At 37.3% G+C, this 20,094-nt stretch overlaps 2 protein-coding genes and 1 non-coding gene across 4 annotated transcripts in view; 1 reads left to right on the top strand and 2 right to left on the bottom strand.

Annotated features, from left to right (window-relative positions):
* Positions 1-5,344, bottom strand: part of LOC121428597 (ubiquitin carboxyl-terminal hydrolase 20-like) — a 42,818-nt gene extending 37,474 nt beyond the window's left edge. Inside the window, exons 1-4 of one of the 2 annotated variants that reach the window (XM_041625354.1) lie at positions 5,270-5,344; positions 2,398-2,500; positions 1,392-1,445; positions 927-989 (exon numbers count right to left, since the gene is read on the bottom strand). In XM_041625354.1, the coding sequence (XP_041481288.1) occupies positions 927-989; positions 1,392-1,445; positions 2,398-2,478 (198 nt within the window). In that variant the 5' untranslated portion in view covers positions 2,479-2,500; positions 5,270-5,344. Of the gene's footprint in view, positions 1-926; positions 990-1,391; positions 1,446-2,397; positions 2,501-5,220 lie in introns of both variants that reach the window. The other variant, XM_041625352.1, reaches the window with a different exon arrangement.
* A 2,355-nt stretch (positions 5,345-7,699) lies between these two features.
* On the bottom strand, positions 7,700-11,970 carry LOC121429308. The gene is made up of 4 exons (XM_041626313.1): positions 11,619-11,970; positions 10,979-11,101; positions 8,396-8,551; positions 7,700-8,012 (listed from the first exon to the last, which is right to left on the bottom strand). The coding sequence occupies exons 1-4, from the start codon at positions 11,702-11,704 to the stop codon at positions 7,976-7,978; spliced, it is 402 nt and encodes a 133-aa protein (XP_041482247.1). The 5' UTR covers positions 11,705-11,970; the 3' UTR covers positions 7,700-7,975.
* Positions 11,971-13,962: 1,992 nt separating this feature from the next.
* Positions 13,963-14,046, top strand: TRNAL-UAA. Its single transcript has one exon. It is a non-coding gene; the product is annotated as a tRNA-Leu (tRNA).
* Positions 14,047-20,094: the final 6,048 nt, after the last annotated feature.

The following is a 20,094-nucleotide window of genomic DNA, read 5'->3' as shown; positions in this document are numbered from 1 at the left end:
GGCAGAAAAGTGCCTTCATCGTTTACTTTTGTCCTTGAATAATTTATCATTTTTTTCTTCAGGGGGGCATGTTGGGGGGGGGCAAAATCTCGTTTTGCCCCCCCAAATTTTATTTGGGGGGGCAAGTGCCCCCCTGCCCCCCTGCTTCCGGCGCCCTTGCGGTTCGGCGGTTCAGCTGCAGCACTACTTATAACAATAGTCAGTGAAAGTCACAGACTATTTGTTACATGAAATGCTGATGTCACTTTAAAAAGTACACAGTAAACTACTCTTTTTAAACAAAGTAACAGTGAGCGATCAATCAATGACACAAAATTAAATATGCTCATATTACATAGCAACAAACATTATGCAAATGGATACAGAAACAATGATTTAAATAATCACTAATATCCCCAAAGATTGTGATCACGGAATCTGTTTATGATTGTGTTTCGCCTTGCATTCACTGGTAATGATAGGGGTCTCAAATAATTTCACTTTTGACTTTCAACAACATATTGGTATATTCCAAAATACAATAACTTGTCCATAATTACTCCTAATGAAATTTCTTTTGGTGGATACTTTAAGCAGAGTACTTCCAAGGTGGTTCAGGTTGAAAAAAAACCCCCTCATATTTAATTTATTTATTTAAAACGGTTTAATTCAACAAGGGTGTCTATAGGGGCTGAAAAGCCGAATTGCATTACCCTTTACAATCATTTACATAAAAAATACAATCAATATCAAACAATGAACAGCTCAATTTACACAAATTCTACATCATAAATACACTTATATCACTATATAAATTAAATAATAAATTGATACTGATAGTACAATATTTCAACCTAAGTCATGAAAGTTAAAATACTAAATGTAAAATCATGTCTAACAACTCATTCCACATATTTCAAGACTTTTAAACATGATAAAGAACTTACCTCCGAGTGCTCAGAACTGTGATCTTTGGCTGATTCTCCACACCCGACATAGCGACATCCAACCTGATCAACCAAGATAAGATAAGAGAAAAATCATTGGTTACATGCAAATTTTGAAATTCTGTAAACATCTAACATAGCTAAGTCTCTCTGGAGAGAATACATATTTCAAAAGGACAAAGAATACCGTTTCTGTGACCACGATGCAGGGATTCAAAAAAATAATTGCATTCATATCTGGCAGTACACAAAGAAAGCTGAAGATTTTTTGAAAAATTAGTATTCTGTAAGTCATAATACCCTGAACTGACAGAACCTCATCTTTTTTTTCACTCTCTTGCTGCTGCCTTCTTGTGAAATATTTCTCTAAATTCATCTCTTTGCAATGAATGTCTGATATTTTATTGTCTACCAGGAAGCACACATTATATGACAATTTCCAAGACGTATTACCATAATACTTACCTCTAAACACAACCACAGGTTAGGTCCTTTGGTGCTGCAGTCCCGGCAACGTCCCTTATTAAAATGAAATGAAAAATACTTGATTACGTGCATTTGTCAGAAGGACTTATTTATTTCATTAAATTATTTATTTATTAAATTTATTATTACAATAGAGGAAAGACACAAGAATCATGCAGCACACTTGCCAGTAATTAGTAATAGGTCCCCAAATTAATGCTTAGTTTTAAGACTCAAGTTTTGAATGTCATATTCATTACTGGTATGCTTCTAGCACATAGATCCATCAATGAAAATGGGTAAACAGGTTTCCTTAAAAAAATGTCTAAAGATAAAAGTCAGTTGGACAAACCAAAAATGTGTACTTCTCATAAAACACTCCCACTGGCTACACAGACAGATGTTAATTGGTTTGGGGATACTTCAAAAAGCTATCTGTACAAGGGGAAAAATGGTCTCAGAAGATACTCCATGACTGTTTTAAATTGGGTTTGATAACACTTTCAGTGACACATGCCTGTTTGATTTTCTCCATGAAATCAAATTATATCATTTCTCCTTCCTGGGCCCTGTCTTACAAAGAGTTGCGATCAATCAATCACAACTATGGACGGCCAGCAACATCAACATCTATTATGCATGTTTATTCAAAACATTTTCTAACTATGATGTATAATCATGTATTCATTGTTTTCTTTCATTATGCTTCTCTTTGTTTACAAAGGACTTTGTGCAAATTTTCTGTAGAAAAAAATATGACACTGATGGATTTCCATAGAGTTACAATTGATTGGATCAATCATAACTCTTTGTAAGACGGGTCCAGGGGTCCGTTGCAGAAAGAGTTGCGTTTAAACGCAAGTAAAAAAATCAATCGCAAGTCCCAAATGCGCGCTGTTGATTGGTTGAAAATCAAGTTGCGCATGATTTTTATAGTTGCGATTGATTGCAACTCTTTCTGCAACGGGCCCCAGGAGTGCCCTTTTAAAGGAATCATAGCACTGACCTGTTTAAAGCCCTGAAGATGCTCTTGCAAGAATCTCTCTACGGTAGTAGAATGAGGGCACTGCTTTCCTGGCTTACCCATGATTCAACAGATCCCTCTAAATCTGAAATACAAATTCTACATTGAATTAGTAGATTTAACAAGGCCCCTAAACCACATATCAATAAAAATTCACTTTAAACTATCTATACAATCATGTCGACTATCTATATGCATATAGATCTAGAAGAGTGAAAAATATGGTCATGGTCATGTATCATGACAAAGCAAAAAAAAGAGGGAAAGAAAAGAGAGAAGGGTGAAATATCGTCGCACGCACCGCAAACTGTCCTCTCTGCGCACTTCGATACGAAAGTTAGTTTCGCAGAAATCGCATTTAAAGAAAAGCTTTTTTAAAACCAGCAATAAGTGCACATACAAGAAAAGTAAATTATTTGCCGGTGTCTTCGTTCGATAGTTTAGGTTCCAAAGTTTCATCCCGTATCTTTATATTTTCTTGAAGTTAATTATTTACGCCACAGTGGGCATCGTAACAGAGAGGACGGTTCGTGGTGAAATCGCGAGGCGCGAAAGCGCACTGTATATATTTCGAAAATATGATATAAGTTTTACAAGGCCTATGGATATGTACATCAATTCAGTGGCTACTAGGCACAGAAATGAAGGCTCTCAGTCAAATTCAAGTGGCAGGAGCCCTGAACGAAAAGGTTAATCAAACTCTTTCAAGACGGTAAAACGAAAGAGAATTTTTCAGATAAAGCCAAAGAGGAATTTATATTCATAATCGAAAGCATACTTACGCAAACAACTGTATTACGTAATCTTTTGTCATACACTGTATGCATTCTCCTTACTCGAGACTTGAGCTTACATGCTCATTCTTGGTTCTGCAGTCAGAGCTCTATTCTTGAGAGCCAGTACTGCTTCCGTTACCAAACTGTTCTACAATATCCTGTTTCAAATTTGTCTTTTATGTAGTATTCAAGGTAGAAACAGAATGTAATTAACTTCCTGACAGAAAGTGGAGAAAGAAAGAAGAAATTTCTACAAGATTTTATAAGCAGGAATGAAGCAACAACCAGGGGGATATGCTTCGGATAACGTGTTAGAATCAATCACTCCATCCATTACTCAGCTTGGAGATAAAATGTTCAGGAATAGTGCTGCCACCACCATGACCGACAACTCTACAATATACAGCAGTTGACGCAAAAATCTTATGAAGCTCAAAAGAAAAGTATAGATGTGGGATGCATCCATTTGATTCCTTGGCCAAGATAGTCCCTTACAAAGTTAGACAATGCTTGCACTGCTCCTACCCAGAACTTTATGCTATTTCAATGGCAAGGAGAGAGCAATGCCCAGGCCCTCTCAAGGGTAGCTGGCAAGCTCTTCAATAATGCTGCATGAGGGGATATGGAGGGACTTTTGATATGGAGGGACATATCAAAATATATAAATTATTTATGATCACGAAATAAATTTTAATATTTGTTAAATAAGATTTTTCATCTCTAAATTGTTCGTTAAGACGGCATTGCTTTCCGGAAGTACGTCATACATAAGCGGTTCAAGGGTCGACGCTATTGTATTTCCGTTGTTTACATGTGGAACGAGGGGTCTACGCGGCATCAGTTAGGTAAGAAATCTTCATTTTTTTTACATTTTTTAAAGTAATATTTAAAACCTTCCTACGCATTAGGCGTAGGAAGGTGTAAGAATTAATAAAATTAACAAAATTCTAGTGAGTTCGGTTTAAAAAGATGGATTTTTGGGGGGAATCCATCTTTGTTTTGGTCCTTCGCTGAAGACACTATGGAGAGAGTGTCAAGACGTCAATGATGAAGAAGTATATGACATCTCTAAAAAAATCATCATCATTGCGTCCTCAAGACTACGTAAGGGCACTAGTATTCAACCCGTTTGGAGAGTTTCCTCAAATATATTGAAATATAGAATTCACCTGAATTTCAGACGGGCGATCAAATTATTCGGCGATGGTTTTTGGCACTAGTATTCAATCCGTCGGCACTAGTATTCAACCTAGTGATTTAAGATGGCCCTGACTCTCAATCTGCCCTTGTCCCATCCGACTATGGACTACACCATTTGAGATGAGACCTAACAGTAACAGTTAATTATTCTAAGCCAGAGACTTACATAGATCTAGATCTAATTTAGCAATGTAAGCCCTTATGAGATTTGCTATCTATCCTAAGTAGATTGAATACTAGTGCAATTCAGTGCAAAAGGCCATCGGCGCATAATTCGATTTCGATCCTCTGCACATACAGTCGACAGATTGATAAAGAAAATACTGACAACAGATTACCCTGGAAATAACAAAGATATGAAATTAAGATAAATTCCCTATTTCTACATATTTTCGGGAATATTTCAAAATCTTTGAATTATGCCGGGTTGAATACTATTGCCCATACGGCAAGTAATATTATTCTAATCTAACGTTTGTTAGTTAACTCGACTCGAGTCCAGTTACGTTAGGCTACATTATTTTTAATGTTGTTAGGGCTTAGGCCTTTTCTAAACTTTGTTTTGCTACTCCTGTCTTAATTTTGATAATCTCCATTACTTTAATACTTATAAATTACTTTAAAAAAGGTATAGACCTATCGGCAGATGATCATCTAACGTTAAAATTATTAGAAATATCAGGATTGGAGACGCAAAAGATAACGAGTGGGACCGAGGTCGAGGATATAGTCTTTAACCGAGCTAGCAATAATTTGTCTTGATTTACCACCAATCAACGAGCTAATTAACTTTGAATGGTATACATAGAATATGGAGCCTACAGATCACCTCATTGCCTCATAAAGTAAGCAATTTAGAATCAAGTGCCGATTCTCACCAGTTCGCCATTTCATCTGAAAATTCCAGGAAAATCGAACTTCAGTGATCAGTCTAGTCTTTTTGATGATAGAGTGAAAATTAAATGACTAGTTCTACAGCAACAGATGGCGCTCTCGTAGAATCGCTTTTATTCCCGAATTCATTTGACTTCTGACAAATAACAAAAATAAGTGAAAAAATATTATTATTTGACGAAAATGACATTGAGAAAGGGATTTCGCTACTGTACAGGGAGTAGAGTGGCTCCTTCCCTTGTGACTTTTTTTTCAAGGAGTCAAAATTTAAAGGTCAAGTTCACCCAAGTAGAAAATATGATTTCGATCAAAAGAGAATAGGCCTATAAAGTATAAATCAAACAAGCATAACGCTGAAAATGTCATCAAATCAGATGTAAAATAAGAAAGGTATGGCATTTTCAAGTTTCGCTTATTTAATCAGGGGCATGCAAATGAGAGCGTCGATGATGTCCCCCACTCTTTGTTTTTTTAATCGTTTTAATTATACATTATTTCAATTTTTATACATTCGATAACAAGGACAAACTTGACTGAACCATCAAAAACAAAAGGGTAATTCCCCATGTGTAGGATGGAATAAAACTTTGATTCACATGACGATGAGAAGAAAATTAGGATATTTCATACATAAAATACAAAAGAAATAGCGAGTGCGTGACGTCACATCGTCAAGGATGTGCATAATAATTGTATTCTAAAATGAAGCGAAAATTCAAAAAGGCCTTACTGTTTTCCCGTGCGATTTTGATGAAATTTTCATTGTTATTCTCGTGTAATTTAATCTTTTTATTCATATCATCTTTTTATTTGGGTTGACTTGGCATTTGATTTAGGGAGAAATCTATAAACAAGATTTTAACGAATCTTTATCAGTACTGAGATTCTGAAAACCAGCTTTTATTTATAAAATTTTTAGGCCCGTTATTATTAGCTTTTTTTGTAATAGTAGAAAATCAAATGCCGTTAGGAAGTCATTGCGACCAATGTTTCAGTAACTTGTGGAAACAATGATTAAAATTTCGATCTGTTTCTGGCAAATTTTCTTTTGCATGGCTCTGGGAAGCGGCCCGGTGCTGACGGTGAGCTGGTATAAGCACCCCAAGATCGCCCTTTGCCGCGTGTGTTATTTTCTAGCATGCACCCCCTGAAAATCTGTATAAATGTATTTATTTTTATCATTATTTTTGTAGCGGGAAACCTTTCATGTTTTTTTTTTTGCTTGTCAAATTTAAACCGGTACTCCCTTAAAAAATCGTTCCAAGAGCCGGGATCTTATATAGGTTGATTGTTTATACTTTACTCTTTGTTTTATTTTTGCTGTTGTATAAAAAATAGAAATAAATTATGATTTTGGCTTGAACTATGCATTATTGCCTCGAGAAAGCACGAAAGGGAAATAGTTTAGAAATAATTCAGAACTACTTGTATAATCGTGTACAATCCTATATTCATTACTGCCATAATTATCGTCACCATGGTCACCACTATCAACATCATCTCCCGGGCATACCAACACCAATAACATCATCAACATCACTAGGCCCTTCTGCTACCGACACTACCACAATAGTCATCTCGATCTCCTATAGCTCCATCATGCAAGTAGTCGTCACTAAAGCAGCAGCATCAGTTTCATCATCATAACCATAATAATCGTCTTCAATTGCATCAAAATCAACATCAACATCATCATTATCATCATCATCATCATCATCGTCATTATCGTCATCATCAACATCATCATCATCATCATCACAATCGTCATCATCGTCATCATCATCATCATCAATATCAGCATCAACAGCATCATCATCGTCATCATCATCATCATCACTATCATCATCATCATCATCAATATCAGCATCATCAACAACATCATCGTCATCATCACCACCATCATCATCATTATCATTTTATTTATCATCTTTATCCCGATCACCGTTGTTGTCTCGTCTCATGTCAGGTCAGCATTACACAATCACATACTTGGCATCGAAATCCCATCCATTTCATTATCGACACCAACAATAAAAGTAATCAATCAAACAGAATTAATAAAGAAATGCTTAATTTTATGTAATTTTTCATCAAATGTCTTGAGCCAATTTGTAGAAAAAGTTGTATTTAAACGCAACTAAAAAAATCGTATCAAAGTTATAAAAAATGGCGCTTTAGTTTACTTGAAAATCCAATTGCGTATGATTTTAAGAGATGTGTTTGATTGCAATAACTTTCAAAATCTCAAAACCGGGAATCTGCTCAAGCAGTGTATCTTGAATGTATCAATGAGTTGGTACACAGTAGCTGCGTTATTAAGGTAATGGAAATTTAAGTTTATTGCAGGTTGTTGTTGATGTTTTTTTTAATCGAGAGACCCGCTTATTTCAAATACACACTCAATATGTAAATCATTGAGAAATCATTAGCTAAAATTCACGATTTATTGATTGTAAATTTCAATCTTATTTCTGCAACATGGCGAAGATGTATGCAGTATCTACTTAATGTCAATGCATAAATAAGTCATCGTTTTTTGCAGAGCCGATGGCAATTAAAAGAAGGAAGCATGTCCATTATTGGTGTATAATAGCTCAGGTAACGACATACAGCTATAGCGACACGTGGACAGTACCCGAGATGTTTGATGCCGCAAACTTGAATGATCACCCTTTCCCCCATCGACGCTGTCATCGTGGTCGAATTGGTGTTGAATCGAAGGCGGACCTGGAAGAGAACAAGAAAGAATCGCACCGTTGGGAGATATTGGAAGGGATATGGATTTAGAGGGACAGAGAAAAGCCGAGAAGGCGATGATGCGGTTTCAACAAAAAATGAGCAAGGACGAGACGCGCCAAAGAGAAAGAGAGAGAGAGAGGGGGGGGGGGGGAGGTAAAGGGGGGAGGTAAACTAGGAGACAGAGAAAGAAAATAATAGTCGTGAGAGAGAGATAGACATAGAATTAAAAACGTTCAATATCATTTATACGCCGTACTCGGTATCAACCCCAAAATCAAAATGCTTAAGCTCTTGTCTTGAACTTATTTAAAAGCTTTTTTTGCACATTTAGTAAAGGATGGACTCCGACCCATGTCCTTGTGTAAACTCACTCATATCTTTCTCCCCTCAGCGTAGGTGTTAAGTAAGCATTGTCGACGTCGTCGTCGGCCAAGATATCGATGTAATCATTTTCCACTTTTTCCTGTGCCCTTTTTCTTGTAGGTTTTACGTCGCCCTCATCGGCTGAGTCCTGGTACTGATTCTTACTGTGAATAATGGACGAAATGAAAAGCAAATAACTTGAGAATATAAGGGAATTTAACTAAAATCATTTTGTTACGTCTATCCGAATGGAATCGTTTGTTTATTTATTTATTTACTTTTTTTACTGTAGGCTTTGATTCTTGTCTAATTATCTATGACAGAAATTGCATAAAATAAAGGGATGTTCCGGGCTGAAAATACGTAGAGTAGAATTCACTGAGCAAAATGCCGAAAATTTCACCAAAATCGGATAACAAATTCAAAGTTATTGAATTTTAAAGTTTAGCAATATTTATGATAACAGTTGTCATGAATATTCATTAGGTGGGCTGATGATGTCACATCCCCACTTGTTCTTTTTTATTTTATTATATGAAATTAGGTTTATTCAAAAAAAAAATTTCAAAGAACTAGAAAAATTGGATTATTGCTGTAACTTATTTCATTATAAGGGAGACATTATTTTTTACACAAGGTGGCCTTTAGAATGCCCACCCTTAAGGCGACCGCACACCTTACGATTGGTCTGCGACCCGATTTCAGAATAAAATGTGGTAGAATTTGATGCTAATATTGAGACTTGGAATATCTTACTGTGTAATATTCTTAATCATCGTAAATACCTATGTTAAAAATCTGTGACTATGATCATCCTTCTTAGAATAAAAGCGCATTTAATATCTAGTCGTAATGACGTCATAGCAGTCGTACGATTGGCTACGATTTGAAATTAATTTGGCTTTACTCCAGAATAAAGGCTTGTAATCTTTCAAAATGGTAATATTAGTATTCTTTCAATTGATGGTCCCAGATAATCCACATTGGACCCATATGGGGCCCAGATATTTTGCTATCGGGGTAATTATGCCGCTTCGCCCATATAGATACCACATGGGGCCCACATGGTTTTATTATGTGGGTTCTAGGTGGGAAAACCCATATAGGCCCCATATGGGTTTTATATGTTTCTATCTGGGCTCAGTCGATCCATATTTATGCCACTTCGCCCATATAGATACCACATGGGGCCCATATGGTTTTACTATGTGCGTTCTATAGGTGGGAAAACCCATATGGGTCCCATATGGGTTTTATATGTTTCTATCTGGGCTCAGTCGATCCATATTTATGCCACTTCGCCCATATAGATACCACATGGGGCCCATATGGTTTTATTATGTGGGTTCTAGGTGGGAAAAACCCATATGGGCCCCATATGGTTTTATATGTTTCTATCTGGGCTCGGTCGACCCTGAAATAAGACCATATCGCCCATATAGATACCACATGGGGCCCATATGGTTTTATTATGTGGGTTCTAGGTGGGACAAACCATATGGGCCACATATGGGTTTTACATGGTACACATGGGCCCCAGTAGGCCCACATGATTCCCATATGGGCCCCAGATACTTTGCTATCTGGGTAAATATTCAACTCGCGTTTCGCACTCGCAATATCTGATTAGTGAGATGAGTATGATCATGATTACAATGACTACAAAAAGTGCTTCGTGTGTTCAGATGTAATTTAAAAAAAAAATCAGCAGGCGCTTTGCACTCGCATTATATGGTGATATATATTAACTCTTAATGGATTCCTTAACAAATGGTCCTTAAAATATCCCTGTTTTGGGGTCATATACAAAAATTTAAGCTCACGCTTCGCGCTGGCATTGTTTGTTTAGCGAGACAGGTATGTCTCATAATAACAAAAATTTGCTTATAATGTCCCATTTTAAGTCTGAATATCAAAAAATTTCAGATCTCGCCTCGCGCTCGCATTATCTGATCAGTGTCATACATGTCTGTTTAATGGCACAATCAACCAATCAGGTTGCAGGGATTTTCTTATCCATTCTCTAATATACATAGCAAATGAGCGCGCTTCGTGCGCTCACTCCGTTGCAAGAAACTTTCGATCAATTGCAAGTCTATTTTCGTTCCCGAAATAAAGCATACGCCGTGCAATTAATAAAATTGCAACAGAATAGTTGCGATTGATTGCAAATAATTTCTTGCAACACCCCCTAAGTGAGTCAATTTTTTTTGCTGGTGCCCCCCCCCCCCCCTCATTGCCGTGACCCACGGTACGCCACTGCAGTAAACATGCAATACACAGCGACAAAACGTTTTTCATTATTTTGCCACATTTATTAGGCCTTCCAGAATTCCCTGCGAGTTAAGCCTAGATGTAAGGGTAAACTCTATTTGACTTTGACGAACCCCCGCCCCATCAAAATTTGGGGTGCATGAACGTACTTAAATACCAGCAATCACTGCAACCACCTTTAGATACGGCCTACATTACATTAATGTTTCTTGGTAGAGCTAGGACCAAAATTAAATAGTCGTGCGGCCCGACAAAAATTTATAATGATTATGAGTCATTGGCATAGTTCAGAGAACTAAGGGTCCCTAAAAACTTACGTGAATTTGACATATTTATCCTTTTCTCTTTGTTTCTTGCGAGGGCTGCCTTTGTAAATCTGATCTATTTCAGCATATTCAGGTTCATCGTAGTATGGCTTTCTCTTGGTGCTTTCTCGCGGCCTGTATTTTGTGCAAAAAGTAAAAGCATGATAACAGATTATGCACTCCATGTCCTTTACGTATCGAAGTATAATATAAGAAATCGGTTACAGGTTTATCTTTTTTTTGTCACAGAGAATAGATCGTATAAAGTTCTAAAATGTAAACCTCCTACCATTCATAGTTATTTTGTTTCATAAACGTGTATGACTCCCATTCCATACTTTAAGTTTGCCTCTCTGGCCATTGAAGATGCGAGGAAATTTTTGTTTATTAAGTCAAATAGAATTTTTGATGGTGAGTTTGTTGTTATATTGACCGTTTATTAGTGAGAAGACACTAGGTATTGTACTGTCACGGCCGGAGTCGGGGGGGGGGGGGAGGGGGCAAAATAACGGAACAGAAGTAGACAGAACATGTGCTATCATTATTGATCGCTTCCCTGTTTTTTTCCTAACAGACAGGGGACACCATCGTATCATCTTAACCCACATAAACCCTATATTGATCCACCAAGCCATTTGATCTTGATTCTTACAATGGTGCTGGGGGCCTTTTATAGGGCATCTTTCCTCCTGGCCCTGGCCCGGGGTGGTCCCAAGTGGTGTTGAAGTTGATACGCATTGTTCATCATCAGCTGCTTGTGGTAGTACAACCGGTCCTGCTGTGCATAAGGGTCGCAACAAGGTTGACACCAGCAACACAGACACGGTCCACCGCAACCCGCACAACAGCCAGTATAGGGATCGCAACAGTTTGTGCAACTCTCGCCGCAGCCGGCGCAACTATTGGTGCATGATTTGGGACAGAGGTCACTCAACTTCCTGCAAGAGACAAGATAAAACATCGGAAAGTAATTATTGACAAAAAAGGATTAATAAGTACTGTTGTATTCGAACCATGATAAGTTTTCATCTATCTGTATATTAATTGGTTAATAATAATAATCCGCTTTCCATCGGAATGACGTGTCTAAGCGCTTTACAGATATATTATTACCCCGGTCATCGGATTCAATCAGTCATTCCCGCACACAATGTGTACACATCCTCCACTCCCTGGGGAGTATATTAATTGGTTATTTCTAATAATTGATATTACACAGTAAACATGGTAAACGCTGTTTAAGATTTTATACAACGCTTTTTTACTATATGAACCTTACAGTATTTGCTTATAATAACCTTTTAGACAATCATGTTTCATTTGTTGAAGATTAGATATTGACAAATTAAACTTTGTTGCTTAAGATCTAAACACTGTCTTGTTTCAACTGTTTAAACAATTACTGTATGGTTCATATAGTAAACAGCGTTGTATAATTTTTACTGTGTAGATTGCTTTATCCATTCCTCCATTGTCTTATTATTTCATTTGTCTATTTATTTCTCTATTACTCTGTTTCTCATATTTTCTTCATTTAACCATTCGTCAATTTAATTGATTATTTAAATCATCTTATTGTTTAGTTCTTCATTTATTTGGCATTTTCTTAAGGGGCGCTTTAGCTTAATCGGTGATTGATAATCAAATCTTGAACAGCCATTGTTGATCTATTCCCCAAAATATTACGTGATTGAATTGATTTAGAAGGACTAGAATTTAATCTTATTTAGTGGGTCATTTACTTAATAAGATAAAAAACAAATTAAGCCTAGACAAATGCAATTTTGCGATATTATGAATATGACAACAGGTTTAGGAGAGGAATTATTTATTTCTACGATCATTATAGTGTTTTACTTTAGCCTGCCAGCTTTAGAACACAACTTTTTCGAAATGTTACTTGCAGATTTCTGAATTAAATTAAAAAAAAAAAAAAAACATGAACAGATAATACAAAGGGTTAGTTGATTGGACAGTGCGAATTCAGGGCCCCGTCTTACAAAGAGTTACGATTGATCCAATCAATTGTAACTCTATGGAAATCCATAAGTGTCAAAATTTTTCTACAGGAAATTTGCAAAATGTCCTTTGTAAACAAAGGAGAACACACCAAAATTGTCAAGAAATCAATAAATTTATGGACGTACATTCATATCTACATAATTTTTTTAAAAGCAAACATGCATTTTATATGTTGAATTTGCTGGCTATCCATAGTTGCGATTGATCGGATCAATCGCAACTTTTTGTAAGATGGGGCCCAGATGTACATATTTACTCCTGACCAGTTAATTTTCAGGATGATAAGATGTTAAGATGATAACTTGCTTCGTTTTTAATGTATCTTTTTTAAGTATTTACCCTTAAGTAATATCATATTTTGTTAAAGCACTTAAAAATAATAATCATCATGATTTTTTTTTAATTTCACTATTAGCTCCCTTGGATGAATTCAAATTCAGTCAATCAAATCGAGTAGCTCAACTAAAGCTAATAGAGCTCGATTATCTCTAGCATGGAATAAGTTAATCATCCTTTTTTTTCTCAAGAAATAAACTTTGAGTTTTTATTTTTGCGTGACTAAAACCTCTATGCCCCTTTCCAATCTTAAAACCAGCGTATATTAGACCCATATATTCAAGTACTCAACCATTTGACTTATAAAAGATATATAAGAATGTAGATGAAGGTGGCAACATGCATGCAGGGGCGACCGTCTCTTATTTTGAAAAAAAAAACAGATAGAGAGGGAGAGAGGGGTGGGATGGAGAAAGGAGGAATATTAAAAAGAAAGGTCCTCGTCCTTTGTAATTCAATTGAGAAAACAAAATGATGACGTCACCTTTATGTCGTACCTACCCTTGCAAAGAAAATTTGGAAGGACAATGTGCTTCCGCTTTTTGTTGCTGAATTGAGAAGGCCTACTTACTGTAGACAATACGTTTTTATATCTATTGTAGAATTTTACGATGTTGAGTGTAGCCTTTGAACATGGCAGTACGGTGGCCGAGTGGTTAAGGCGTTGGACTTAAGTTCCAATGGACGCAATGTCCGCATGGGTTCGAACCCCATCCGTACTAAGAAGTCTGTTTTTTTCATAAAATATTTTCTTTCTTCCTTTCATTCTTTCTTTTTCCCTTCTTTCTTTCTTCTTTCTTTCTTAATTCTTTCTTTCCTTCTTTTTTTCTTTCTTTATTTCTTTTTTTCTCTCTTTCTTCCTTTCACTCTTACCTTCTTTTTCTTTCTTATTTTCCTTATTTCTTTCTCTTTTTCTTTCTTTCGTTTTCTTTAATTCTTTCTCTCTTTCCTTCTATAATGTTATATTTTTTCTTCCTTTCTACACACGGCATACACTAGTCACTCTCTCACAAACCCCCACCCTCACGCATACGCGACATCCGGGGCAGATAACATAGACACCATTCTCACTATCTTCCTAAAACTTGTTTACTGAAAACTAGTTTAGTGCAAACTAGTTTAGTGGAAACTATATAGTTTAACGTGCAGTGAGAATAGTCGAATCAATCTTGGAAGCGATCTTTCAAACCGGTTCAGAAAGCCACCTCGCGATTTAGTTTACAAGATCGCTTGGCCTCGTTAAACTGGTTTTAGCGTAATTGAGGACACAACATTATATACATTCAGTGTTCTTGACTTCATCGTTTTCTTTTTAACGAGGGGTTATGGTATATGTGAAGTCATCGAAAAAACTTACAATTAGTCTTGCGACCAGATTCGAAATAAAACGCATAACATTTGTGCGGAATCTGTAGATATGGAAGACCTTACTCTGTTAAGTTTTAAATCATCACTGTCATGTACACTTATCTTTAAATTAGTGACAATAGTAGTAGAATAAAAAGGAATATCTAATCGCAAAGGCGTACAGTAATCGCAGGCTACGTTTTGAAACAAAATTTGCCTTTACACCAAAATAAAGGTTTGTGATTATCCAAAATATTCTTATTTTTTATTCTGAACCTCCGATCCTCAATATGCAGTCAGTCACTCAGATTTTTTTTTCAAAAACATGATGGTAAAAAATTTAGTCGCATGGTGTGCAGTGACCATAAGGGGGGGGGGGTGCCAGGTGACATAAAGCGGATTTCTTTTTCTTTTCTCATGAAAAAATCAGCATTGTAGACCATAGTTAGACGACAAAGCACCCGTTCCTGTATATGACAACTCAATCCTTTGGCGACATCTTCTCCTCTCAACGACTCCGGCCCTCTTCTCACATTAACCTAGCCCCCCCCCCCTCCTATATCAAAGCAATGTGTGGTTACAGGATAAAGGTTATAATACGACTTAAAGGCGATATCATTTTTTGTTCGGTGACCCAATCTTGTTTTGAGAGTAATCTAGTTCTGTACTATCTCCTTTAAAATATTTCCTTCTCATCCCTTTCCTTCAATTCATGACGTGAAAAATCTTAAAGGTGACTATATACCCCCTGAGCTTCATGGTGCCGCCCTCTGACCACAACCCAAACCCTTTAGCCATCATCTTGTCCTTACCATTCAGAAGGCTTTTGACACCACGTGTAGCAGAAGCTCACGACTGCAGATATTGTCACAGACCCCAAGCCTCCAATCAACACCCCTAGCAAAAGATTCATCATCAACTGATCTGTTTCATAGAAAAGTCATCAACAATTACAATGATGTTTAGTTTGCTTACTAAATACACAATCTTAAAACCGAAGCGCTAAATCACTCAGGTTTCTAAATGCACAAAATTAAAACTATTCGTAAAAAAAAATCAATTTACATCTATTACACTGACGTTTAGTTTGCTTAAACAGGCGCACTAAATCTCGCAGGTTTATAAATGATTTTCAAAGTAAGTCAATTCCACCTATACTAGGTTAATGCACTTGAGCTTTAATCTTAATTCAAGCAGGTACCATGAAACAACTGAGGAGTGTTCCTTGAATATTTGATCAATGATTTTCATCAACAGATTTTAAGAGCTACTGATATTCCTTGTGTCTGATTGACTGAGAGCAAAGTCGTCAGTGAAAAACACTGACAAAATTGCAACTATTCATGAAATGCTTCTAGGGTAATCCTTTTTTATTGATGAACATTCTACTTATATGAAGCAAACTCCGATACCTTTGCATCCTCCTCCTAGTTCCTGTATGGTCTTTTGATCACACTCCATGCCCAGACATCGTCTCCACTCTGTTTGTCGTCCCGTCATCCGATTACAAACACCCTTTGAATCGTCTCTACATCGCCTCCATCTCGATTGCTTTCCGACGCCACACGAGACATTGCAGTGTCGCCAGTCCGACCAAGGGGGGCCAATCTCGGTTTTTATGTCCGCGACGTCATTGGCGTAATTATCGTTGGCCTCTCCATTGTTCTGAAAACTTTGCTCCGTGTCGCCGAATCCCAAACCAGCATAATTATCATCGCCGTCATCTTTATCAACTTCGACCGGGTGTTTTTGACTAAGTCCCTCAGCGAGAGCATTAAGCTCGTTTTCGATATTGTGGTCGTCCATTCGATTGAGGTCATCGTCTGTCAGCGTTGGATCATGTAGAGATCTTAAATCGGGCTCTTCCACTCGCCGGAAACTAGCACTAACCACTTTGATCCGGCTCTTACCGGCTTCATCTGCGTCTTCATCGTCTCTATCACTGTCTGAATTGATGCTTGGTCGTCTAGGCTCGCTGTCATACGAGTTCATCCGATCTCCTGGTGATTCGTCATCAGTTTTGTTGCTATCGTCTTCACTGGCCACTCTTTCGTCAACGCGCTGACGCCAGCGACTACCGGGTCTGATGCGAATCCTTCTTCGTCCTACATATCCTTCATTGCCTGTGCCACCAGGATCTGGACATTCCAAAGAAAAGGAAAACCTCTTTAAAGTGGACCTACATCGGCATACGTAGGCCCAAAATAAGACTCTATATAGATCTAGGCCTAGATCTAAATGAGATATTATATAGAGCTAATTTAGATAGGGTAGGTATTTTAAGAAAGATCATAAACACTAGAGGAGACTAACGTCATGACTACCATGACTACATACACTCCAGTATACAGATGATGATTCCTTTCTTAGGTGAATAGAAGAAGAACTCCCCTTAAAAAAGGGTCAAACGCAATATGATGAAGACGAGGAACTGCAGTATTTTTCTGAGCATTTCCATGATCAAGAATCTCAACAATTTACCGCTTCCGTCCTGTTTCTACCTGACGTCAAATTAGCAGATTCCTCCAGAAACGACCTCAACCTACTTGTCTTAAATTTCTTGCATACGATTCACCTCTCTCGATCTACCTTACTCTCACGCTAATATTAATGCAGTATTAAACTGCGGATCTCCGATACAGCGGAGGAAGGATATAGAAGAAGATGATGAGGAGGGGCCGTGGAACAGGGTTGTGGACCCCCTCCCAGCTGTTTGTTTTTCTTACCAGCGTCCAAAGTTTTTTTTTATTTATGTATTTTTATTTATTTATTCTATTCATTTATTTATTTGTTTAAATGAAAGTTGAACATTCTAATTGTGGTTCATTGCATGGTCAGCCCCCGCACGAAAGCGAGAGAAAAAGAAGGGGAGGGGAGGTCGTTAATCTTTCGATTTCATAGTATTATTGTATTATAGAAATGATTTATAGGTGATATTTTGTAAATATGCATATTGAACTATCATTGTATAAATGACATGTATGATGGTGGGCCCCAAGTCTGCGCACCTAACAATTTGAGTTAAGATTTAACATGAATTTCTTCTTATTTCACAAAATCTTTCAGTTGATAATGTTCCTTACATCATAATGAGTTAGTGTGCCAAATATCTCGTAAAAATTTGAAAGAAATATATGATTTTCTTGGAAAAAATCTCGGGAAGTCATTCACTTTGCACACGATTCGAGGATTTTGATGACAAAAGCTGTATTTTGAGGCTGTCACATGAAATGCCCTGAATTCATTATTTTCCACCATTTTGAGTCGGATTTTTTTTTATGAATACCTGTCTATGTAGTGCATGTGTAAAGTTCGTGCTCGTTGCGTATCTTCTGTAACTAAAATCGCGCAGATACGCGGGTGCGCAGACTTGGGAGACCGCGCAGACATGGGGGAACTGACCATAACAAGATTGATAGAGAAAATAATTGAATTGAAAATCAAAGCCTACCTACCTGATGTTCCGCGACCAAAGGCAGCTAGAAGACAAGTTGCCAAGAGAATCATCCATGATAGTTGCATATTGATTCTACACTCGTCATCATCATATTTTTAGCCAGAAGTAGAACGTGATCATTTGGCCTTAGGCTAGCTACATTCTGAAATTTTCACGATGATCCATTGATTTTGATAAAACATGTGTTCATAAAGTTGTCCTGCAAAAGAAAATCATTGCAGTAAAGCTTAATAATAGCGCGCGTGCTAAGTGAGTCTTCCGCGCACTGTGGTGAGCGCAGTAGTGCCGTTAAGTTTTGTAGCGTTTGATTGCGCAAAACAAATATATTACTGCGCGCATGACGCATGCGCAATGGTTTTGGCGCGAAAGTCATTCAATGAATTAAATTTGGAGCACGTTGCATCATCGCTCGAAATATTATCAGAGGGCAGTGGTGATATCCAGCTTTAAGTTCTAACTGTTAGACTTGAAAAAAAGATGGCTGAAGCAGCTTCTGAATCTGGTGAGATATTTTTTTTCCTTTCAGTTATTTTTTCTGCAATCAGTTTTTAAGTTTGATCAGGGTCCCGTAACACGATTAATCCTTCATTTGAAAGGACAATATTCTGATTGGCTCCAAGTCAGTTTACTAAGTAAAATGCAACAATGATACCTCTGCCATTTTTACCTCTGCCATTTTACCTCTGCCATTATTACCTCTGCCATTTTTACCTCTGCCATTTTTACCTCTGCCATTCTTACCTCTGCCATTTTTACCTCTGCCATTTTTACCTCTGTCATTTTTACCCGGCACCGGACTCGAACCCACGACCTCCAACCCTTGGACGCTCTTCGCCAACTTCGCCAACATCATCTTTTGTTCTTTATTTTCTCAAAACTCATACATTAATAAGAAAAATCAATTGTGAACAATATGTATTTGTGATAGAACTAATACTGTCTGATATTAGTTTCAATCAATGAAATATTGATTGCAAATTTCTTGAATTTGCCATCTTTTCCGAACAAACGACCCATTCGGGCACTGTTACACTTTGGTGAAGAGAGTGGATGCGTGGTTTATTTTATTTTTTGTCCCTCTTTACTCTTCCCGCTAATCTCGAGTATGGACCAAAGTTGATTGGATTATTTCTACAATACATTTTCAAGGAATAATTAAGGGGCTGCATCAAGTCCATGAAATGACTTGTCGGACGTTTTATCCAACAGTTCTGCAATCACAACTCAGCAAATCAAAATCACGGAAAGTTTTCAGATTTGACAAATTGGCGGACAAAAAAAATGATGAAAGTGAAACACAGACTCCCCAGGATATAAGTAACTCCCCAGGGATATAAGTAACTGTGGAATAAAATCAGGGAAGGTTTTCTCTTCCTCATTCTTCCTCAACAGCTGATCAGGAATCATCAGACCAGTGTCACCAGGAATGTCAATCGCAAAGGAATCCATACAGCATCCCTGCCGAAAGTCATCGACACTGTCCCATGACTGCAACTTGTAGGACCGGATCCTGTGATCATCAACATGACCTTCACGATCGACTGGCATTTCCAGACGTTACCCAATCGAGTGAGAAGCTATGTCAGGCGATCGAAACTGGTGATCTCGAATTCTGCAGATATTATCTTTCCGTAAGTTCAACATGATTAACTAGGTTTATTCGGAGATTAAAAAAGTGAACTTGATGAATAAAAAGGGTTCTTTCTTCTTTGTTGATATACTGTTCATAGCCTATTTGGATTACCAATGCTGTTTAAAATGTTCAAGAAAATAGAATATTTCTATAATGTAAAAGGGGACGGGGAAATGTTAACAGAGGGTCAACAATAGAAAGTGAACTGTTGATGTAAAGATCTTAGCCTACTATATCTCTTTATCATTTTTTCAGCAAAATATCACTTGGAGTAAAATCCTCGTTCCCGACAGCAGGGGCAAATACACATCTAACCAGCTACCCCTTCACACG

This window comes from Lytechinus variegatus, chromosome 15 (genome assembly GCF_018143015.1).
Source record: "Lytechinus variegatus isolate NC3 chromosome 15, Lvar_3.0, whole genome shotgun sequence".
In the NCBI taxonomy this organism is placed as follows: domain Eukaryota; kingdom Metazoa; phylum Echinodermata; class Echinoidea; order Temnopleuroida; family Toxopneustidae; genus Lytechinus; species Lytechinus variegatus.
The sequence above is the reverse complement of the archived record's forward strand: the minus strand, read 5'-3'. Positions and strand labels throughout refer to the sequence as shown.

Excerpts from the sequence above, each read along its gene's own strand:
- LOC121429308 (XM_041626313.1), bottom strand. The coding sequence starts at position 11,704 with ATGCGTATCAACTTCAACACCACTTGGGACCACCCCGGGCCAGGGCCA. Across the intron at positions 8,552-10,978 it reads GATAAATATGTCAAATTCAC|TAAGAATCAGTACCAGGACT; the intron begins GTAAGTTTTTAG and ends CATTATTCACAG. Across the intron at positions 8,013-8,395 it reads CTGAGGGGAGAAAGATATGA|GTCCGCCTTCGATTCAACAC; the intron begins GTGAGTTTACAC and ends GTTCTCTTCCAG.